Source organism: Zalophus californianus, chromosome 16, assembly GCF_009762305.2.
Source record: "Zalophus californianus isolate mZalCal1 chromosome 16, mZalCal1.pri.v2, whole genome shotgun sequence".
NCBI lineage: Eukaryota > Metazoa > Chordata > Mammalia > Carnivora > Otariidae > Zalophus > Zalophus californianus.
In genome coordinates this window covers 60,191,207-60,213,048 of record NC_045610.1, presented here as the reverse complement: position 1 = coordinate 60,213,048, position 21,842 = coordinate 60,191,207, and the positions used below count along the sequence as shown (strand labels likewise).

Sequence of the window (21,842 nt, the reverse complement as noted above, 5' to 3'; positions counted from 1 at the left end):
AGAGATAGAGGGAGAGAGAATCTTAAGCAGGCTCCACACCCAGCGCAGAGCCCGACACGGGGCTCGATCTCACGACCCTGAGATCATGACCTGAGGTGAAATCAAGAGTCTGAACTGAGCCACCCACGCGTCTCTGTAGTAAGTTTTTAAATTGGGAAGCGTGAGCCCCCCCTTCCCAACTTTGTTGTTCTTCCTTTATATTGTTTTGGCTGTTCTGGGTCCCCTGCATTTCCATATGTATGTTAGGATCAGCTTGTCAATATCTGCAAAAGAGCAAGTAGGATTTTGATAGGGATTGTATTGAATCTATGGATCAATCTAGGGAGTATTGCTGTCTTAACAATACGAGGTTTTCCGGTCCATGAATGCAGGATGGCTTTCCATTTATTTAGGTCTTCTCTAATTTGTTTCAACAATGTTTTTGTCATTTTTAGGGAAAAGTCTTGTACTTCTTGTGTGTGTGTGTGTGTGTGTGTGTGTGTGTGTGTGTGTGTGTGTGTGTGTGTGTGTGTTGTAAATGAAATTGTCTTCTTAATTTCACTTTAAGCTGTTTATTGCTGTTGCACAGAAATGCAGTTAATTTGTTTTAATTGATCTTGCATCCTGCAACTTTGCCGAATTCATGTATTGGTTCTAATAGGTTTTGTGTGTGGGTGTTTGAATTCCTAAGAATAGTCTACGTGCAAGATCATGTCATCTGTGAATAGAGATAGTTTTATTTCTTTCCTTCTAATCTGGATGCCTTTTATCTCTTTTCTTGCCTAATTGCCCTGAGTAGAACCTCCACCGCAACAATGAATAGAAGTGGAGAGAAGCGGACATCCTGTCTTGTTCCTGATCGTAGGGGAAAGCTTTCAATCTTTCATCATTGAGTATAATGTTGGCTGTGGGTTTTTCATAGTTGCCCTTTATCAGTTTGAGGAAGTTCCCTTCTATTTTTAGTTTGCTAAGTGTTTTTGTCATGAAAAGGTGTTGGATTTTTGTCAAATGTTTTCTCTGCTGCTATTGAGATCGTGTGGTTTTTGTCCTTTATTCTGTTAATCTGGTGTATTACATTGATTGCTCTTCATATGTTGAACCACCTTTGCATTCCTGGCATAAGTCCCACTTAGTCATGGTGTATAATCCTTTTTATATGTTGTTGAATTTGGTTTGCTAGTATCTTGTTGAGAATTTCGTGTCTGTATTCATGAGGAGTGTTCAGAAGGGCCTAGAATGCTATGTTCTTGGGATGTTTTTTGTCTGGTTTGAGCATCAGCAAGTGACTTTATGCAAAGTCAAAGACAAAACACACAAAAAAGAATGATAAACTTCTAAGGATTTCCCAAAAATTAAGGAAAGTCAGCATATACTGCCTACCTGGTGCATGGCAGGCACTCTGCTTAGCGGCTTCTCCAAGGATCCAGAGAGAACAGCATGGATAAAATGGTATCAAAGCTGGGCCTTGGAGAGTGAAAAGAATAGGCAGAGAGGCAGAGCAGGCAGCCCCCAGGGAGGGACCCAGTAAGCAAATGCCCAGAGAGGACCTCACAGGGTGGAAAGGCCGTGAGTTGTCCAGTTTACCCAGGATATACTGGGGTATAGTGGGTTGAATAATGTCCCCCAAATTCATGTCCACCTGGAACCTCAGATGATGATCTTATTTGGAAATCAGGTCTTTGCAGATGTAATTAGTCAAGATGTGGTCGTTCTGGATTAGGGTGGGCCCTAATCCCATGGCTGGTGTCCTTATAAGAAGAGAAAACAGAGACAGACCCCCCACACATGGAGGGGGAAAGGCCACATGATGATGGAGGCAGAGATCGGGGTGATGTAGGTACCAGTCGAGGAAAGGCAAGGATTGCCAGCCGCCACCAGCAGCTGAGTGGCAAGGAAGGGTCCTCCCCTGGATGTTCAGAGGGAGCATGCTGACACCTTGATTTCGGACTTCTGGCCTCCGGAACTGTGAGGGAGACACTTCTATGGTTTTAAGCCGTGCAGTGTGGTGATTTGCTGTAGCAGCCATAGGAAAGCGATGCAATCGGATATGATATTACGTGCCAGGCTAAGGACTGGGGCTTTGCTGGGGGACAGAATGTGAAGGCTGACAGTTTCTGAACCAGGAGCCTGGGACAGAGGGGAGGAGTACAGTTTTTAGTGGCATCCTTTAAGGGATGTTTTTAAAAACAGAGTTTTGTTTTCCTTTGTATCTTCCTTTTTGTTTTTTTAAATTGTTCCAACTCATTTTGGAAGTCATATGCCATAAGTGTCAGGAGCTTGAGCTTTGGATCAGCCACACCCGGCCATCCATCCCTGCTCAGCCATTAACCGTCTGTGATATGTCAGGACATCATTCCTGGCCTCGGTCTCCTTAGCTATAAAATGGGGTTAGTAATATCCCCCTTGATCAGCAGAGCTCCTCGCACCTAGGAAGCCACTGTTAAATGATGACCATGATGATGTTCAGTTATTTACACCTGACCTTTTCCTTTCATCTTTTTCTTCATGAAATTATCCTTAATCGTTTTTCAGTATAAAAACCATTAATAGGCTTCTTGTTTAAAAAAAAAAAAAGAGGTATAAGTATACAGGATTAGCTTATTATTTCCAGTTATCAAAATGATTCATTATTACTTTTAGAAAAGTTATAAAATAAAAAACAAGATGAAAAAACTATAATCATGCCATCTGGACATGATCATTATTATAATTGGGGGACCATTTTCTACTTCAATAATATATTTAGGTAGATATAAAGTATCTATAAATATATCTTATATATAAAACCATATTGCTGTATTTCATGTAGTTTTGCATCCTATGTTCTTCATTTCACATAACAGTGTGAGCATTGTCCTTGTTCTTTAAAAACTTTTATAAAATGTTTTATAATAGCTTAATGGCATTGTATCATATTAATGGACCACAATGTATTAAAATATTCTCCTGTTGGGGCGCCTGGGGGGCTCAGTCGGTTGAGCATCTGACTCTTGGTTTCGGCTCAGGTCATGATCCCAGGGTCCTGGGATGGAGTCAGTCCCACATCGGGCTCCCCACTCAGCGGGAACCTGCTTCTCCCTCTCCCTCTGCCCCTCCCCCCGCTTGTGCTCTCTTTCTCTCTCTCTCTAAAATAAATAAATAAAATCTTTGCTTTTAAGATTTTATTTATTTATTTGTCAGACAGAGAGACAGCACAAGCAGGGGGAGTGGCAGGCAGAGGGAGAAGGAGAAGCAGGCTCCCCGCCGAGCAAGGAGCCTGATGTAGGACTCGATCCCAGGACCCTGGGATCATGACCTGAGCCCAAGGCAGATACCTAATCAACTGAGCCACTCAGGCGTCCCTAAAATAAGTAAATAAAATCTTTGAAATAGTCTCCTATTGTTAGAAATTCGGTAATAGGGATGCCTGGGTGGGCTCAGTCGGTTTAAGGCGGCTGTCTTCGGCTCGGGTCATGATCCCAGGGTCCTGGGATCGAGTCCCACATCGGGCTCCTTGCTCAACAGGGAGCCTGCTTCTCCCTCTGCCCCCCCCCCCGCTTGTGCTCTCGCTCACTCTCTCTCGCCTACACTCTCTCTCTCGAGCAAATAAATAAAGTCTTAAAAAAAAAAAGAAATTCAGTAATAGTCCTGAGTTGAATATTGGTGGTTTGTTTCAACTTTATTGAAGTATAATTTATGTATATTAAATTGTATATATTTGAAGTGTATAGTTGTTGAGTTTTCACACACACACACACACACACACACACACACACACACACACACACCGGTAAAGCCATCGCCACAGTCAAGTTCATGAGCATCTTCATCACCCCCAAATTAGCCTTGGGTCCCTTTGTAATCCATCCCTTCCTCCAGCCCTGCCCCAAAATGACTCTTCTGCTTTCTGTCACTAGGATTAGTTTGCATTTCCTAGAATTGTATATAAATGGAATCATGCAGTATATACTCTTTTTTCTGTCTGGGTTCTTAAAGGCAGCATGATGATTTAACAATGTATCCACATTGTTGTGTGAATGAATCGAGAGTCCATTCATTTCTACTGCTGAATCCTATTCCATTGTAGGTATAAACCACAATTTGTTTATTCATTCACCTGCTGGGTTGTTCTCAGTTCTTAGCTACTACAAATAAAGCTGCTACGAACACTTACAAGGAAGTCTTGCATGTGAACGTAGGTTTTTTTTTATTTTTTTATTGTTATGTTAATCACCATATATTACATCATTTGTTTTGGTGTAGTGTTCCATGATTCATTGTTTGTTCATAACACCCAGTGCTCCATGCAGAATGTGCCCTCCTTAATACCCATCACCAGGCCAACCCATCCCCCCACCCTCCTCCCCTCTAGAACCCTCAGTGTGAACGTAGGTTTTTATATCTCTTGGTAAATACCTGGGAATGGAATAGCCAGGTCATCTGGTGGGTGGGTGTGTAACTTTTTAAGAAACTGCCAGTTTTCCAAAGTGGTTGTCCCATGTTGCACTACCACCAGACACATGTATGAGAGTTCCAGGGGTTTCAAGTCCTCATTGGCACTTGGTATGGTTGTGGTCAGTCTTTTTCATTCTAACAGGTATGTGAGAGTATCTCACTGTGGTTTTAATTTCCATTTTCCTGATCGCTAATAATGCTGAATATCTTTTCATATAATCTAGCTTTCTTTGAGTCTAGCTTTTTTCCACTCAACACATTTGAGATTCATCCATGTTGTTATGTGTATCATGGTTTGTTTCTTTTCATTGCTGAGTAGTATCCATTGTGGGGATGGACCACTGCTTGTGGATCCATTAACCCATGGAAAGACCTGTCTGCTGATTCTTGGTTTTGCAGTTATGAATAAAACTGCTATAAGCATGCACACACAGACTCTTCTACGAGCATTGTTCATTTCCCTTGGATAAGTACCTAGGAGTGGGATTGCTGAGTCATATGGTAAGTGTATGTTTCCAAGGTGGCTTTTTCATTGGCAATCCCACCAGCCACGTGTGAGTCTGGTTGCTCTGCGTCCCACCGGCAGTCTATACTATCAGTTCTCATTTGTGTTTCAGTCTTTCTCATAGGTGTGTGGTGTGTCACGTTGCTTCTTTGTATGACATTATGGTTCCTATTTACATTTCTCTCATAACCAACCATGTCACGGGGTGCCTGGCTGGCTCAGTTGGGAAATCATGTAACTCTTTGATCTTAAGAGTTATGAGTCTGAGCCCCACATTGGGTATACAGATTACTTAAATAAATAAAACTTTAAAAAAAAAATGACCAGGGGCGCCTGGGTGGCTCAGATGGTTAAAGCGTCTGCCTTCGGCTCAGGTCATGATCCCGGGGTCCTGGGATCGAGCCCCACATCGGGCTCCTGGCTCAGCAAGGAGCCTGCTTCTCCCTCTCCCTCTGCCTCTCTCCCGGCTCATGCTCTCTCTCTCTCTCTCTCTCTCTCTCTCTCTGTATCTCTGCGTCTCAGATGAATAAATAAAATCTTTAAAAAAAAATAATAATAAAATAAAAATAAATAAAAAATAAAAAAAAAATGACCAATGATGTCGAGCACCTTTTCATCTGCTAATATTTGCCCCCTTTTTTGGTGAAGTGTCTTTTCAGATCTTCTGCCTATTTTTAAATTGTGTTTTTCTCATTACTAATCCTGAAGTTTCTTTATACATTCTGGATATGGATCCTTACCAGAGATGTGTTTTGCAAGTATCTTTTTTCAGTCTGTGGCATGTCTTTTTATTTCCTTAGCGGTATCTTTCAAAGAGCAGAAATTTTTCGTTTTAATAAACTCTTATTTATCAATTTTTTTTCTTTTATGAATCATGCCTTGGTATCATATCTAAGCAATCTATGACTCACCCTACTATTGAGTTTTAGGGGCTTCTCATACATACTCTGGGTATATCTTTTATTGAGCATATGAGTTGTGAATATTTTCTCCCAGGCTATGGCTTGCATTTCTATTTTTTTAATGGTGAATTTTTGAAGAAAAGAGTTTTTAATTTTCCAGTTTATTAGCATTTCTTTGATGGCTTATGCTTTTTGTGTTCTAAGAAACCTTGGCCTAATCTAAGGTGGCTAAGTCCTCTTTCATGGATTCTTCTGGCAGTTTTATAATTTTAGGTATCACATCTGGGTCTGGGACCTGTTTTGAGTTAATTTTTGTATCTGACATGAAGAAAGGGGGGATGGTAATATTTTTTCATACAAATATCCAGTTGATCTAACATCATTTGTGGAAGAGCTATCCTTTCTCCGTGGAATTGCATCTTTGTCAATAATCAATTGATCATACTTGTCTATTCTATTCTCTCTCTATTCTGTACCATTGCTCTAAAAGTCTGTGTTTTCAGCAGTTCCAGACTGCCTTGATTACTGTAGAATTATGATCGGTCTCAAAATCAGATAAGTCCTTCAGCTTTCATCTTTTTGTGTGTGTGTGATTACTTTGGCTATTCTAAGTCTTTTGAATTTCCATATGAATTTTAGAGTCAGCTTGTCAATTTCTACCCCTCCCCCCCATGATCCTATTGGAATATTGATTGGGATTGTGTTGAATTAATAGATTGTTTGGTAAGATTACCATCTTAACAATATTGACTGTCTCAATCCATGGACATGGTATATCTTTCCATTTGTTTACATTTCCTTGAATTTTTTCTCAGCAAGGTTTGTGTTTTTTCAGGATAGAGGTATCAAATGTCATTGGTTAGACTTATTCCTAAGTATTTTACATAGGGGTTTTTTGGAGGGGGTGCTATGAATAGAATTTTTTATTTATTATATTTGCCAGTTGTCTGTTGCTAGTTTTTAAGAATACAATTAATTTGTCTACATTAACCTTTTATCCTGCAATCTTGCTAAATTCACTTCTTAGTACTATTAGTTGTCTTGTAAATTTCGTGGGATTTTTCACATAAAGAATTGTATCATCTGCACACGGGAACAATTTTACTTCTTCTTTTCCAATCTTTATACATTTAGTTTCTTTCCTTGCCTTACGCAGAGGCTATAGCCTCTGGTGTGATACTGAATAGAAGTGATGAAAACAGGCCTGCTAACCTTATCCTGATCATGGGGGAAACAATTTGGTCTCCAGTCATCAAGTATGATGTTAACTGTAGAATGTTTCTAGGTGACCTTTATCAACTTGAGGAGGTTCCCTTGTATGCCTACATTGGGGATGGTTTTTATCATGAATAAGTGTTGGATTTTTGTCAAATGATTTTTCTGTATTTATTCATATATGTATTTTTTGTGGGCATCTCTGGTTGTTATCTTAGGATCAACATCTACAAATGAAGGTAAAGGGTCAAAATGTATAAACATTTTTAAGCCTTCTAGATCCTATTTCTGAATTTCCAGAAAGAGAAATTTGACCTGTATACAGTGCCTCCCCACCCCTGGCTGTGCAAGAGTGTCCCTTGAGGCCCAGAGAGGTTAAGTAGCTTGCCCAAGGTCACACAGGTAGCAGGTGGTGCAGCTGGGATTTGAACACAAGCTCTGTGGCCCAGGTCCTCACCAGCATATTTTATTGCCTCTAAGTTCTAAGTTCAGCAATACAACCCCACTTACTCTGCTTTACTTATTTTTTTAAGATTTATTTAATTTATTTATTTGAGAGAGATTGAGTGCGAGCACAAGCAGGGGGAGGGACAGAGGGAGAAGCAGACTCCCCACCAAGCAGGGAGCCCCATGCAGGACTCCATCCCAGGACCCTGGGATCACGACCTGAGCCGAAGGCAGACGCTTAATGACTGAGCCACCCAGGTGCCACTGTTGGACATTCTTTTGTTTTGGTTTGGTTTGGTTTGGTTTGGTTTACATACATTTTTACCTATTAAAGCTATTATTCCCTGTCTTATGTATATATATGTCCTTCGGCTTCTCGTCTTGTTTGTTTTGTTTTAATAGATGTTATTTTTTAGAGCAGTTTTAGGTTCATACAAGAATTGAGAGGAAGATAGCGGGATCTCCCATATACCTCTTGCTCTGACACATGCATATCTTCCCTCGTTATCAGCATCCCACCCCAGAGGGTACATTTGTTACAACTGATAAACCTACATCAACAAATTATCACCCCGAGTCCATAGTTTACATTAGAGCTCACTCTTGGTGTACATCCAATGGGTTTTAACAAATGTGTAGTGACATATATCTAACATTATAGTATCATACAAATATGTAAACCAAACCAAACCCTTGAATAATGTGGTGGTTAGAGGTGCCAACCCCCCGCACGCTCAAAAATCCACATATAACTTTTGACTCTCCAAAAACTTAACTACTAATAGCCTACTGCTGATCGGAAGCCTTACCAATATCATAAAAGATCAATTAACACATATTTTATATATATATTACATATTGTACTGTTACAATAAAATAGGCTAGAGAAAATAAAATGTTATTAAGAAAATCATAAGGAAGAGAAAACATATGTACAGTACTGGACTGAATTTATGAGAAAAAAATCCGCTTGAAGTGGACCCATGCAGTTCAAACCTGTGTTGCTCAAGGGTCAGGGGCAGCTTGCCTCCCGGCAGACTCCTGAGGGGGAAATTATTTGCATTAATTTATTGATTGACCAATTAATTCAAGACACTATGCTCGGGACCTACCACTGGGGTTCCACGGGTTCAAACTAGAGCCAAGTTGATGGAAGCCTTGGGTCTCCTTGGCGTAGTGCATGTGTAGACATGACTGTATGGCCACCTCGGTCACCTAGCGTGACATCTGTTTCCCCATCAAGACCCGTTGCCATGAGGAACGACTGTATCTTGGTGGCTTCTGCATCACCAGCTCCAGGCGTGGTCCTGGCAGAGAACACATGGTCATTTAATCCTCGAGCCTGGGATGAACGTGCAAAATGTCTGTGAACTTTGAAGCGGTGGAAAAAGAACAGTAAAGAAATAAGATCTGGGGGAAATTGAAATCAGCACAGTTTTTATTTTTTATCTGTTTACACGTGGAGAACAGTTTGGTTTTAAGAATATTCAAATGTGCCGTGTGTAATTTGGGTTGTTCATAAAATTATTATGTGTGGTGCATTAAAATGAAACGGATGGTTTATTTAGGCAATCTCTCCCGAAATACTACAAGTTAAAAATGTGTCATAGATAGAGCCAGAAAGACGCTAAACTCCAAGGAATGTAGCATCTCTTAGTTTTGGTTGTTTTCTGAGGATCTCACCAAAATGCAGAAACAGAAACAAAAAAGAGCAAAACGAGCATGGTCACAGCTGAACACAGGGAGTTCTTCGTCACCTGGTAACCCGGGCCACGTCAGGTGGTTGGAGATTAAACCGGGCCTCGAATTCTCGGCAGCAGCAGCAGCAGCAGCTCCTACGGAGGAGGGCGGTGTGCGGGTCCCCACTCCCTGAGTCAGGCCCGCCCACCAGTTGCTTTGGCCAATGGGATGTGGCGTGAGTGACGTAGGCGAGTCCAGACCCGGCAGCAGGTGCCTCCTGGCTCGCTCCCATGTAAGGAAGCCCAGGCACAGGAGGCAAGGCACCACGAGGGGAGAGAAACCCGGCCGACGGCAGCACAGCCCCCAGGCCTTGTGGACAGAGGCCATTTCAGCACCCCCACCCCCACCCCGCACCTGCTCCAGCTGCCTGAGCGCCCAGCAGAGCCCCTGACTCAGCCCCGCCCAGCCAGAACTGCGAGCAAGTAAGAGGGCTTGTTTTTAAGTTGCTAAGTTTTGAAATCATTTGTTACTCGGCAACAGATAACTGGTGTATATATAGGAAGGGTCTCTTTTCAGAGAAAGCTTGACCTCCAAAACTGTTGTGGTTCTCAAGGTCAAAGAGGCATCGGGGCCAGATGTTAACATTTTTAAATTTTAAGATATCCAAACTTCTAAATTTGCCCTTGTTTTTCTTCATCCTGAGCCTTTTGAGTCGACTGAAACAGTAAGTCGATGGAACCCCAGTGGTAGGTCCCGAGCATAGTGTCTTGAATTAATTGGTCAATCAATGAATTAATGCAAATAATTTCCCCCTCAAGAGTCGTGAAAGGGTATAAGCAGCCTCTGCCTGGAGGCAAGCTGTGCCTGGAAGGTGTGTAGTGGACCCTCTCTCTGGGGCCCTTTCCTGGTTTGAAATTGGCTCCTTCCCCTCCAGGGAGGCTGTGCTCCCGGCCGCAGCAGTGGAGAGGGGAGTCTTGGGGAGTCTTCCACCCACGACTGTGCCAGAGTGAGTCTCCGTCCTGGTTCTGTTTTCTGGAAAGCTTGGCCCGCCACATGGGGTGAGCGGGCCGCAGCAGTGTGTTGGCAAGGGCGTGCAGGTTTTGGAGGGTGGTGCTGTGCGCATGTGGTGGTGGGGAGGCTGGAGGAGGGGGCTGGAAATAATGCCATCCTTTGGGGGCTCCCCCTCCAGCCAGGTTTGGAGGCGAGCCCAGGATGGGCCGGCCGTCCTGGGAAGCATGCAGAGCCCATGATCTCCCAGCCGCTGGGGCCTCATTGTTCAATAAGGAGATTATGAGATGCTGCACAAGTGGCCTGGTGGGGGGCTGTCTTCAGGCCTGCCACGGGCCTTGTTTTGCACACAATGACTGTGTAGTGCAGCCCGGTCAGGGTCCACTCTGGAAGGCGGCGACTGCCTCAGCCTTTTTGGGTCCAAGTTTGCTGCATGGCCACAGTGGATCAGCTCATCTACCTCCCTTCCCATCCGCTACCTGTCTGTCCTGTTGGAAAGCCCAGGGGCCCCCACGGAAATGGCAGGACCAGGCTCAGCCCACTTCCTGACACAGGGAGGGAAGAAAAAGCATCCTACACACCAGGACCGTTATTGTTCTAGAAGCAGCAAAGGTTTAAAAAACCAGTCTTTCTCTTTGAGGAAGTTCCAAGTTATGAGGGATTGTGCTCAAACCACCCAGAGTGGCTTTGTGGAGAGACCTGGTGCCTATTGGAGGAAGAGGTGCCTTGGGATTAATCGCCTCCGACACTTTTATGCTCTGGGCTAGAACAGAGAGACATGATAAAGCAATCACTGTGGAATCTCGGTAGGATGCTGGGGTTGGGGCCTGGAACTGATGCATGCTTTACTCTGGTTACATTTTAGTGGGCATTTGCTAGATATTGCTGGTAAATCTCAAGAGATGGCATTTAACCTATGGTATGGCTGAACCCATGTAAGAAAATATTTTGCAACTAGGGTTTTGAACAAATTTGTAAACTAAAAAAAAAACAAAACAAAACAAAACAAAACAGAATAGGGCACCTGGGTGGCTCAGTCGGTTAAGCGTCCGCTTTTGGCTCAGGTCATGATCCCAGGGTCCTGGGATGGAGTCCTGCATGGGGCTCCCTACTTGGTGGGGAATCTGCTTCTCCCTCTGCCTCTCCCCCTGCTTGTGCTTGCACACACTCTCTCTCAAATAATTAATTAAATCTTAAAAAAATAAATTTAAAAAAACAGAATAAGTGGGGTTGTGTTGCTGAACTTGGAACTTAGAGGCAATAAAATATGCTGGTGAGGACCTGGGCCACAGAGCTTGTGTTCAAATCCCAGCTGCACCACCTGCTACCTGTGTGACCTTGGGCAAGCTACTTAACCTCTCTGGGCCTCAGTTCCTCTTCTGTACAGGAGGGGTAATGACATGACTCATTTCAAAGGATTATTGTGAGGATATATGTAATAAATGCACATGAGGAGTGGTTAATACAGGGCCAGGCTCAGACTGTTTAATAAATGTTCATTATTCGTATTATGAGTATCAATAACCCCCATGTTTTCTAACTGAACCATAAACGGAACCAGGGTTTTTTCAGGAAAATAGTGAACTTAACGGGACTTAAATGGAAGCCCCATGCTGTCTAAAGTGGTCACGAAGCAGCTTCTCGTAGAGAGCTCTGAGGACCAGGGTGCCCAGCGCCCAGGGCTCTGCCGCTGTTGATCCCGCACAAGACTCCGGCATTATCCTCACTTTGCACCTGGGGACACAAGGCTCAAAGGGGCTGGGTGACCTGTCAGGGTGAGCTCATCTGTCCTTAGGGCAGCTTACTGCCTTGGTTGACATGGGATGCACTTTGACCGTAACCATGCGTCCCCTTCCACACGAAAATGGGACTCATTCATTCATTCATTCACGGTGTCTGTGGAGAGCCCGTCACCTGCGTGGCGCCTCCAGTCCTGTCTGTGTGTGTTCGTGCCTGGGCCCATGTTGAAATGTCTCCCCCACACCCTCCCTGCCCCGCCCCCGTGGCCATGACACGACCTCCCCCACCAGCTCCCCGTCCAGTGCCGATGCCCACCTGCGGTTCCCGGATGGCACCGGCCTCCTGCAGACCCCGCGCTGGGACGAGCCGCAGAGGGCCTGTGCCCTGGAGCAGATCTGCGGCGTGTTCCGTGTGGACCTGGGGCAGATGCGCTCCCTCCGCCTCTTCTTCAGGTGAGAGCGTCTCTGGGCAGCTTCCTGGAAGGTGGCTAGTGGTGCAGGGGTCCCGGCGGGCGGGGCTTTGGGTCCAGGGACAATGCCGGCCTTCCCAAATGTTTGCTTCCCGACATCACTAAGCTGGAGAGCAATGGTCCCCCACGATGGCTGCTCCCAGGAACTGGGTCGGGGCAGCTACCAGCCTCCTCCACCTGACCTCAGGGTGACAGTGGCCTGCTGTGGCTTGTAACTCTGGCTTGGAGAACAGCCAGATGGGGGCCGCACAGAAAGCAGCTACAGGCTTCTCCCAGTTACCCACGGAGAGGCTTTGCAGCTCGGCCTGTGTGTGCAGGACAGGGCCCTGGCTTTCCGGAGGGAGGCTCTCCTTTCTCATGGTGGGCGGACTAATAGAGTCCTGTCTCGTGGCCACATCAAATCTCTCCTGAAAAGCACAGCAGCCCAGCCACAGAATAGCCCCAACCGAAGACCTGTGCTCGAAGCAGGTGTGTCCCCAGAGGGTCCCAGACCCGGAGCCACATTCTGGCTGTTTACGGAAGGGCAGGCAAGGTTGGGCTGATGGCCCTGTTGGATGTGCAGTGAGTTTTCCTGGACGATTCTCCCTGAGTGAGAGGAGGAGTCCATCCCAGACCAATGGAGGAGGCTCTCTCAGGGCCCGCCCCACCTGGGTTCAAAATCTGATTCCACCCAACGCCAGCCACCCCTGGATCTCCCGGGCAGGAAGGAGCATACGGGGGAGGGGACGCAGGGCCACAAGGGCAGTCCTCCTTTCCGGAGTCCCCAGGAGAGGGCTCTTTTCCTTCTTCAGCCAAGCGGGTGGTGGGTTCCTTGCAGGTGTAGTGCTGTCCCCCTGCAGCCAGCAGCCGAACTCCAGGGGCTTTCTTGTTTCCTGCCTCTGAGGTCAGTGATAGGGGTCTCTGATTATACTTGGAAATCAAAGCCGGGGTTTCCATCTTCATTGCCCTGTTCCCTTCCCCTGCCGCGGCCGCCCAGTGATGAGGCCTGCACCAGCGGCCAGATGGTCCTCGCCAGCCGCGAGAGCCAGTTCAAGGTTTTCCACTTCCACCACGGCGGCCTGGACAAGCTGTCCGACGTGTTTCAGCGCTGGAAATACTGCGTGGAGACGCACCTCAAGGACCAGGTAGCCCAGGGGGGCGGAAGGGCGCTGCCGCGGGGGGGCGGGTAGGTGTCCTGAGGCCCGCCCCCCGCGGGGGAATCCAGGGCTCCCCCCCCCCACCCCGCACAAAGGCCTCACAGGGTGTGACCTCGGGGGCCCCTGGCGGTCCGTGGTCGCTGTGGGGCCGGCAGAGTGGCAACTTCGGATCTGAAGCAGGCCCAGGTCTTGTAAAGTCAGTGCTTTGCACTTGAAAAATCATGTTTTGACAAGGCTTCCTGCCATATTTTGCTCAATCTACATACAAATGTAATAAGAGCTCTTTAATTATCTGTTCAAGATACTGTATGTGCTTATTAGAAAGGGGCTGACTTTAAGATCCCCTTCCTTCCCACAGAGCCTCCTGCTGGCTCTCCTTATTACAGTAGTATGGCTTGCTTTTCCCCCTACATCGAGCAACCTTTGATTTTTGAATTAAATGTCAGCTGCAGTTTTGCCCTGGATTCGTGACTGCCCGTGGAGACAACCTGACAGGCGGGCTCCCTGCTCGGGGAACAGCGGTCTCTTTGTTTGTGGCCAATCACATGTAATTTATTGTAGGCCCTCCCGGCAGAGGGAAGTTGGGCCATTCGAGGCATTAATTCCGTTTTTTGCGGCCGGCTGGGGGTCGTGGAGAGAAGGGGGGGGCCTGTCGGGGGGGGGCGCCGTGGTCCATCGGTTGGTCGGTCAGTGGGAGTGGGCCGGGGGAGCCCAGCGACCCGGGAAACCGATGTTAAGATGAAGGTATTTTCGTTTTAATTGCATCTAATTACACTTGCCATTTAGGGGTCTGTATGCGGGGAGAGCGGGTCCCCCTCCTTTCGGGGTGTGGTGGGGAGAGAGGGGGGCTTTTCTGTCCTGGGGAGAGCGGGCCGGCTTCGGGGGCCCGCCCGCCAGGTGCTTATCTCCTGGAGTTTCCGGACTCCGTCCGGGCCAGCAGGTCACTGACGAAAAGACGTGCATGCAGTTCTCCATCCGACGCCCCAAACTGCCCTCCTCCGAGACGCACCCTGAGGAGAGCATGTACAGGAGGCTGGACGTGGCGGCCTGGCTGCGCCACCTGAACGAGCTGGGCCAGGTAGAGGAGGAGTACAAACTGCGCCAGGTAAGCCGGGGGCACCCAGGGCCGCCTCCTGGGGGGCTGCCCCCTTGTGTGAACACGCCCGCCCGATAAAGCAATCAAAGGCTCGGCGTTGAAAAGGAAACCTCGGGAGCGGGCTTGGGGGACCCGGAGTCAGGCTGCATAGAACAGCTCGCAGTGAAATGCAGCGCTTCCAAAACCGGGATTAGGCCATGACGTGAGAACGACACGTTAATCTGAGCGCCACACCAGGGTGGGCATTGACATTGAAATGAGCCTGGCTGTGTGCTGTATGGGAATGGAGGGCCGCCACTTTCCCTCCAAACATGTGCAAATCACAGCGACCTGAATCAAGGCATCAGCTGTCACCGAGGCGCAGCAAAGCCCCCAAAACACAAATCTCCGGGGGCTGGGGGTGCTTTGAGCCGCCCTGTGTTGGCCCCTCCCCAACTCTGGCCGCTTCCTGCAGGCCATTTTCTTCGGCGGCATTGATGTGTCAATCCGGGGGGAGGTCTGGCCCTTCCTGCTGCGGTATTACAGCCATGAGTCCACGTCGCAGGAGAGGGAGGCACTGCGGGCGCGGAAGCGCCGGGAATACGCCGAGATCCAGCAGAAGAGGTAAGGGCCGCCCGCCCCGGCCTGGCCCCCGGCGGGAGTCAGCCGACCCGGCGATTGGTGGCACAACCCCGCACTGATAATATGTTCCGTGACCCAGACTTTTTTTGGAAAATGGGTCCCAGGCACGGAGTGATAGGCTTGGATAAGAGCCGGCGTTATCCCCGGCGCTCGGCCTGGGGCTGCGGTGCTCCTTGCTCCTCAGCGCCGTGTCAGGGTTTGAGAGCTTGTTCTCACAGACAGAGCTAGGCACCGACGCCCAGCCGGGAACACTGGGCAGGAGCCGACGGCTGAGGTCTCTCTTGGCCCGGCTGAGCCCAGGCCAAGGCCCGCTCTGCTCCCCGACACTGGATAACCAGCCCCCCCAAGTTAGTGGGGAACCGGAGGGTTTGCCGCTGGCAGCAGCCCAGCCCCCATCAGGAGCAGGGGTGGGGAGGGACGGGCCCTGCCTGGAGCATGTGTGTGCGTGTGCGTGCATGCATGTGTGTGCACACGCGTGCTGCTCGCGGAGCCCCCGGCCGGCGCTCCTCTCTGTGCCAGGCTCTCCATGACCCCTGAAGAGCACAGAGCGTTCTGGCGCAACGTGCAGTTCACCGTGGACAAGGATGTGGTTCGGACGGATCGGAGCAACCAGTTCTTCCGAGGTGAAGACAATCCGAATGTGGAGAGCATGAGGTACCTGCCCTCCCCAGCCAGCGAGGTTCTCCCGGAGGGGAGGAGAGCCCTCCCCCCCCACCATTCCACTTCCTCACCTGCCACTCTGGGTCACCTTACCCCTCGGACTCCGCCGGCCTTCTGGGAAGAAAAGGAACAGCAGCAGGGGTGGGGTCTGTCTTCCAGGTCCAAAAGCAGAGGCTCATTAGCTACTTTAGGCAACATCAGTCCACGTCTTGTGGCTGGTCCCTCCCCAGGGTACCAGCAAAGCCTCCCATCCCCTGGGCCTCCACCAAGCCTGGCTTGCTTGGCTCCCACCAGCCCTGGATGAGCCTCCCTCTGAGCCTCCCAACAAGTGGTCCTCCGGCCGATGAAACCACACAGAGCCCGAGACTTGCATCTCTGACATTCTGCCACCTGGCAAATGATGGCACAAAATTCACAGCCCGTACAAATGTCCCCGTGCACCCATCCTTTGTCACAGGTGGGCAGCCACCATTAAGAAAATCAGACCCACATACTCTCTTTCCCCTGCTCTGGAGGTTTGGGCCTGGCCAGGGGCTCCTGTAGGCCGCTCCATTTCCCCAGACCCTGAAGACAGTGCCCAGGGCTACCTTCCTTGCCCTGAGATTGAGGTGAAGGGGGCGCATCCTGGCAGCCTGGCGTCTCCAGCCTGGGCAACACGCCACCAAGAGCACAGCAGGGGTGGGCTGCTTTGAGGCCCACTCTCACTGACTCCCTGCTCTCTGCCCTGCGTCCCCAGGAGGATCCTGCTGAACTATGCCGTATACAACCCAGCCATCGGCTACTTTCAGGGCATGTCAGACCTTGTGGCACCCATCCTGGCCGAGGTCCTGGACGAATCAGACACCTTCTGGTGCTTTGTGGGTTTGATGCAGAACACGATATTCGTCAGCTCTCCTCGAGACGAGGACATGGAGAAACAGCTGGTGAGGCTGGGCCGTGTGGGTTAACAGTGTGCTGGGGGAGAGCACGCCGCCTCCTGCCCTTGCTGCCCAAGGTCTCGGTGGCCACGTGTGGCGTGGCTGCTATGGGTCAACAGGCAGAAAAAGCCAGGGTGGGCATTGCCAATGGGGCCTGGGGCCTTAGCCGTGGGCCTCTGCTAAGGCCAAGCTCTGTGGGAGGAATGCACGTTATTCCTCAGTCCCACGACACCCGCTGCCATCCCCACCCCATGCTCCCTGAAGGCTGGGCTGTGGGGGGCGGTCCCTCCCCTGGTGGAGGGGTGAGGAAGGGGAGGCCCCTCACACCTGGCCCTGTGCTTTACAAGATGGGTGTCCAGGTATATCTGGGCTGCTCCCTGCAAGGTTCCAACATAGGATGCAGCAATAGGAGGGGCTCCTGAGGCTCCCCTGGGCAGTCGCCACGCCCCACCCCGGGCCCAGGCCTCCCCTGCAGTGCCCAGCCAGCACACCCCCTCCTCATGGCCTCCCCTCACCTGCACAGACCCAGCAGCTCTGAATATTGGGGGGGAGGGGGACAGGCAGAGCTGGTAAGGCAGGGCCAGGAGGCTTCAGTCAGCACTCGAGGCAGCTCCTGTGTGTTCCAAACACCTGCCGAGTGCCGGGTGGAGGGCACTGGGCTGTGGTCTTGGCTCTCCAGTCCCAGAGAGAACCCCAGCTGGGAAGCTGACAGAGACCGGAAGTAGGCAGGCAGGCGGATCGGGCAGACGCCACAGCACATGGGATGTGCCCAGACTTGGCCGAGCACAGGTTCGGGCAGTGATACTGTGCGGCCTGGACTTTTGGGACCGGCCATGTCAGGAGCGATGAGGAAGGAGCGGAGCAGAGCTGGGGTCTGACTGTGGATGGGAGCCGAGCACAGCAGGGGGTCTGAGGACCAGGGAGCCAGGGTCCAGGAGGTGTGGCTTGGAAGGCCAGGGGACGTCCGCATGGGGTAAGGGAGGGGTAGGCCGCAGGCATGGTCTTGACGCTGTGGTGGGCCGGTCACAAGAGATCCTCAGACTCAGCCCCTCCAAGGGCCCCAGCAGCTGTCTCCGGTGGGAATGATGGGTTGCTTGTGTGGGAGGGGACTGTGAGTCACGGAGCCCTGCCCCAGGTCCCCCCCGCAACACACACCCCCCCCCACCCCCAGCTGCCCCCTCTCTGCATTGGCCCTGTGATGTCAGGTTTCCACGGCACCTGGGGAGGTAATTATGGGGTCTGACGTGTTTCGCTCCTGACGGGCTCATGCAGCACGCGGCCCCGTGACTCATTAGCTGCCAGAGATGGATATTCTCAGGGCTCTGAAGTCAGCAGCCTGAGCCGGGCGCTGCCAGAAGGAGCCTCGATCTCGTCCCTTACCCATGTCACTGGGTGGTGACCTTACGTGCAGGAAACAAGCACCCTGAGGTTCAGAAATGCCCCCTCCCTGCTCTAAGTCAGCTCTGGAAGATGATGGGTCTTGGTGACGGGAAGGTGGTTGGACTGGGAGTTCCGTGCATGATCTGCTCGCCCTCCCCAGGAGGAGGGAGCGGCAGAAACCGCCCTGTGTGGTGGCTGAGACCCGGGGAGCCTCCGGTCCACAGCAGGGCGGCATGCTCTGCCTGCCCCGGGCTGTGCCTCCAGAGCAGTCTGAAATCTGGGATGACCTAGCCAAGACAGGTGTGAGTCCGACTCCAGCAGCAGAATAATGTAAGCCGGTGCGGGCGCAGCCGACGGAGGCCCCGTGCTCGGCATGCATGCTTCTCAGGCTGGGGGCCCAAGGAAGGGCCTCAGTGGGAGTGGGCATCTTGGGCAGAGCCTCGGGGCTCACTGGTCCTGGCCTCACCCCCAGCTCTACCTGCGGGAGCTGCTGCGGCTGACACACCTTCGCTTCTACCAGCACCTGGTCTCGCTGGGTGAGGACGGCCTGCAGATGCTCTTTTGCCACCGTTGGCTGCTGCTGTGTTTCAAGCGCGAGTTCCCCGAGGCCGAGGCGCTGCGCATCTGGGAGGCCTGCTGGGCGCACTACCAGGTGAGCCAGGGCCAGGCGGCTGCACCCTGCGGGGGGCGGGGGGGCCCTCCGGGGTCCCCTCCTCCACAGCCCCAGCCCCCATAACCCACACACCCGCACCGCACCAGGCCCCTGCCTTCTCGTCGTCCCCAGGGGCTGCCTTCAGACCAACAGCTCGCCTCCCAGGTAACTGAAACAGATGTGAATTGCCCACTGACTGTGCTCATTACCACGTCCTGGGGCCCGGCTCCCTGCTGCCACAACCAATCAGTGCGAGGGTGACATCGCTGAGGGTGAGCAGGCCCCCTGCAGCCCCGGCCACCAGGCCCTCCTTCCCCGCTCGCTCAGGACCGCGCAGGGAAAGAGCCTGAGTCCCTGCGTCCCTGTCATCCCCTCCGGAGAGCCCAGGACCCACCATCCCTCCCCAGATTTCCACTGCAAAGCCTCCAAGAGCGTGCGTCCCTGGCCCGTGGCTTTAACAGCCAACTTAGCAACAAGCTGGCCATGTTGAAGGATGCGCAAGTCTCTCTGGATCCATCAGCCTTTAAAAAAAAAAAAAAATAGTATTGACACATCCGGGAGGTGGCCAGGATCCTTTCTGCAAGAGCCGGCTCTGTTCTCACCGTGGAAGCCGGCAGCTTCCATTAGACAGGCCTCAGAGGTCGATGGGATGCCCGGCCAACCCGCAGACACATGAACCGGCGGCTGCACTCTTGCTGGTGTTGCAGGAGGAGCTTCTCTGAGGGCGGCAAGTCCCAGGAAGCCGCACTGGTGCCCCAAGCCATCTCCGGACCCGCCTGCCCGGGCCCCTGACCCGCCCCCTGGCCCGGGTCTGGCCCTGCTGCCTGTCCTGGATTAGTGTGCCGGACCACATTGGGCCACATGGGCCCTGCCCGTTGATGACATTAGTGGCGCAGGGGTGGGGAGGGGCGGGGGGGTGGGTGTAGGCTACTTCCTCAGGAGTGAGGGCCATGAGGGGGGGGCTCTTTTGAAGTGATCCCTCAGAGAGAAAGGCTCTATTCTATCTGTTTACTACTCATGTGTCTGTGGGGGCTGGACTGCCCCAGGCCTGTCCCGTGAGTGGAATTAGTCTTGTCCTGCTGCCCAGCCCTGTGTGGGACATGCCTCACCCCTTCCTCCCCACACACTTGTCTCTGAGAGGAGCTGCACACCCCCCTTCCCGGAATCCTGCTGTCTCCCACCCCGGGCCAGAGCGTTCTGAGCCAAAGCAAGAACAAATCCATTCCGGATTAGTTCACAGGAAGGGGGCAGGCAGCCCGGGGCCCCACAGCCTGGGGGACGTTTCTGTCCAGAGCAGGCAGGGCGCGGGGCATTGCTGACTCTGACCTCAGAGGAATTGTGGGCTCCGCCCGGCCAGCCTAGCTGTTCCGTCTGGCCGGCCAGTCAACATTGGGAGACTAAACATGGGCTTCCTGCTGCTCCTTACTCTTCCTCTGCCCTCGGGGGCCAGTGTGAGTCAAAGGCAGCGCCCCCTCCAAGCATCCGGGCAGGGGAACACACAGGATGCGCCCCAGTCAAATGCCAGCCGACGGAGCGCCGGCTTCCTGCTGCGTGCCTGGTGTTGCTGGGCAGTGGTGTGAGGTGGTCTCCAAGGAGGGCAGCAGGGTCCCCGGTGGAGTCCTTGAAGAGATAGTGAAAGACAGCCGGATCATGGTAACCCCTCCGTGGGGGCCGTCAGGAAGCTGTCTTGCTCCTCTCTGTTAGGATCTTCTTGATTTCTTAGCAACAAACCTAGGGGTCATCTCTGGGACAAGAGTTGGGATGTTCAGCCTGGAGGGAGGAAGACACTGACCAGAGGGTAACTGCCAGAAAGTTCTTTCTCGCTGGCCTGTTCCACAACCCACTGGGGCATATTCGCACCCAGCCTCTGCGTGCACCTTTACGAGCTCTTCTCAGCGCCTTTATGAATAGACTTCACAGTGAGCATGCACCAGCCCTCAGAGGACGCTGTGACGGAATGCACCCAGAGGACTCCCCAGCAGCAGCCCGTGGGTAGCACGAGTTTGTCCCCTTTGCATGTCACAGCAGCCTTTGGGTGTAGGTACTGACCGTGGCCCGTGTGCAGTGGGGAAACAGGATGAAAGAGGCGGGCGGCTTGCCCAGGACCACACGAGCCCAGACAGCCTCACCCCACAGCTCTGCGCTCAGCCTCCACCTGGGGCCTTATCTGAACCCTGCTCTCCTCCTCCTCAGACGGATTACTTCCACCTTTTCATCTGCGTGGCCATCGTGGCCATCTACGGGGATGATGTCATTGAGCAGCAGCTGGCCACCGACCAGATGCTCCTGCACTTTGGAAACCTGGCCATGCACATGAACGGGGAGCTCGTTCTCAGGAAGGTGAGTGCCTGCCCCTCCCCCAAGTGTCCCCACCCACCAGGCTGGCAGAGCCCCACCCCTTGGCCACAGAGCCCCGCCCACGCCCCAAGGCTTGGACGCAGGCCCCGCCCCGTGTGCGCCTGGGGGCTCTCCCTGCGGAGGCCGCTGCACAGAGCTAGTTCACCATCAGGCCCGGACACCAGAACCTCCTCCGCTGCGTGGAATGAACAAATTATCCGTCTTCATAGACAGCCTCCCCCCCCCCCCGCCCCCGCCACCTTGGGGCACCTCACTCACAGCCCAGAGCCAGGCAGATTGAGAAGGCAGCTTTGGGGGAGGGCCGCCGTGTCTCATCCAAGGCTAGTGGAAGGAAGGGGCACCGCGCTAAGCTTGGCCACACCCCACTTCCCAGCCTCCTGCCCGCGATGCCGCCTGTGAAAGCTCTGTAGTGGTCTTCGGGAGCTTTAAGGAGCGACGCAGGGGCCAGCGGTCTCATGGGTAGGAAGTGGGCACAGCGCTGCCCACGACAGCGGGAACGGAGCCCGCAGAGGCTGAAAGGCCGAGCCGCGGGGCGGCCGGAGCGCTGGGGCATCCTAGCTGGGGGCTGAGTCGGAGGGGGCAGACCCAAGGGCAGGGACTGCCACTGAGGCGGGCCCCTGGGCCGCCCTTGGCGGGCCTGCTC

The 21,842-nt window shown here is 51.8% G+C and overlaps 1 protein-coding gene across 3 annotated transcripts in view; it reads left to right on the top strand.

Moving 5' to 3' along the window:
* TBC1D16 (TBC1 domain family member 16) overlaps nucleotides 1–21,842 on the top strand; it is a 75,223-nt gene that overhangs the window by 48,171 nt on the left and 5,210 nt on the right. The window contains exons 4-11 of one of the 3 annotated variants that reach the window (XM_027567490.2): nucleotides 12,201–12,362; nucleotides 13,356–13,503; nucleotides 14,453–14,620; nucleotides 15,066–15,214; nucleotides 15,752–15,886; nucleotides 16,629–16,815; nucleotides 18,710–18,841; nucleotides 21,035–21,181. In XM_027567490.2, coding sequence (XP_027423291.1) covers nucleotides 12,201–12,362; nucleotides 13,356–13,503; nucleotides 14,453–14,620; nucleotides 15,066–15,214; nucleotides 15,752–15,886; nucleotides 16,629–16,815; nucleotides 18,710–18,841; nucleotides 21,035–21,181 — 1,228 coding nt within the window. Of the gene's footprint in view, nucleotides 1–12,200; nucleotides 12,363–13,355; nucleotides 13,504–14,452; nucleotides 14,621–15,065; nucleotides 15,215–15,751; nucleotides 15,887–16,628; nucleotides 16,816–18,661; nucleotides 18,842–21,034; nucleotides 21,182–21,842 lie in introns of all 3 variants that reach the window. The other 2 variants (XM_027567489.2, XM_027567488.2) reach the window with 2 other exon arrangements.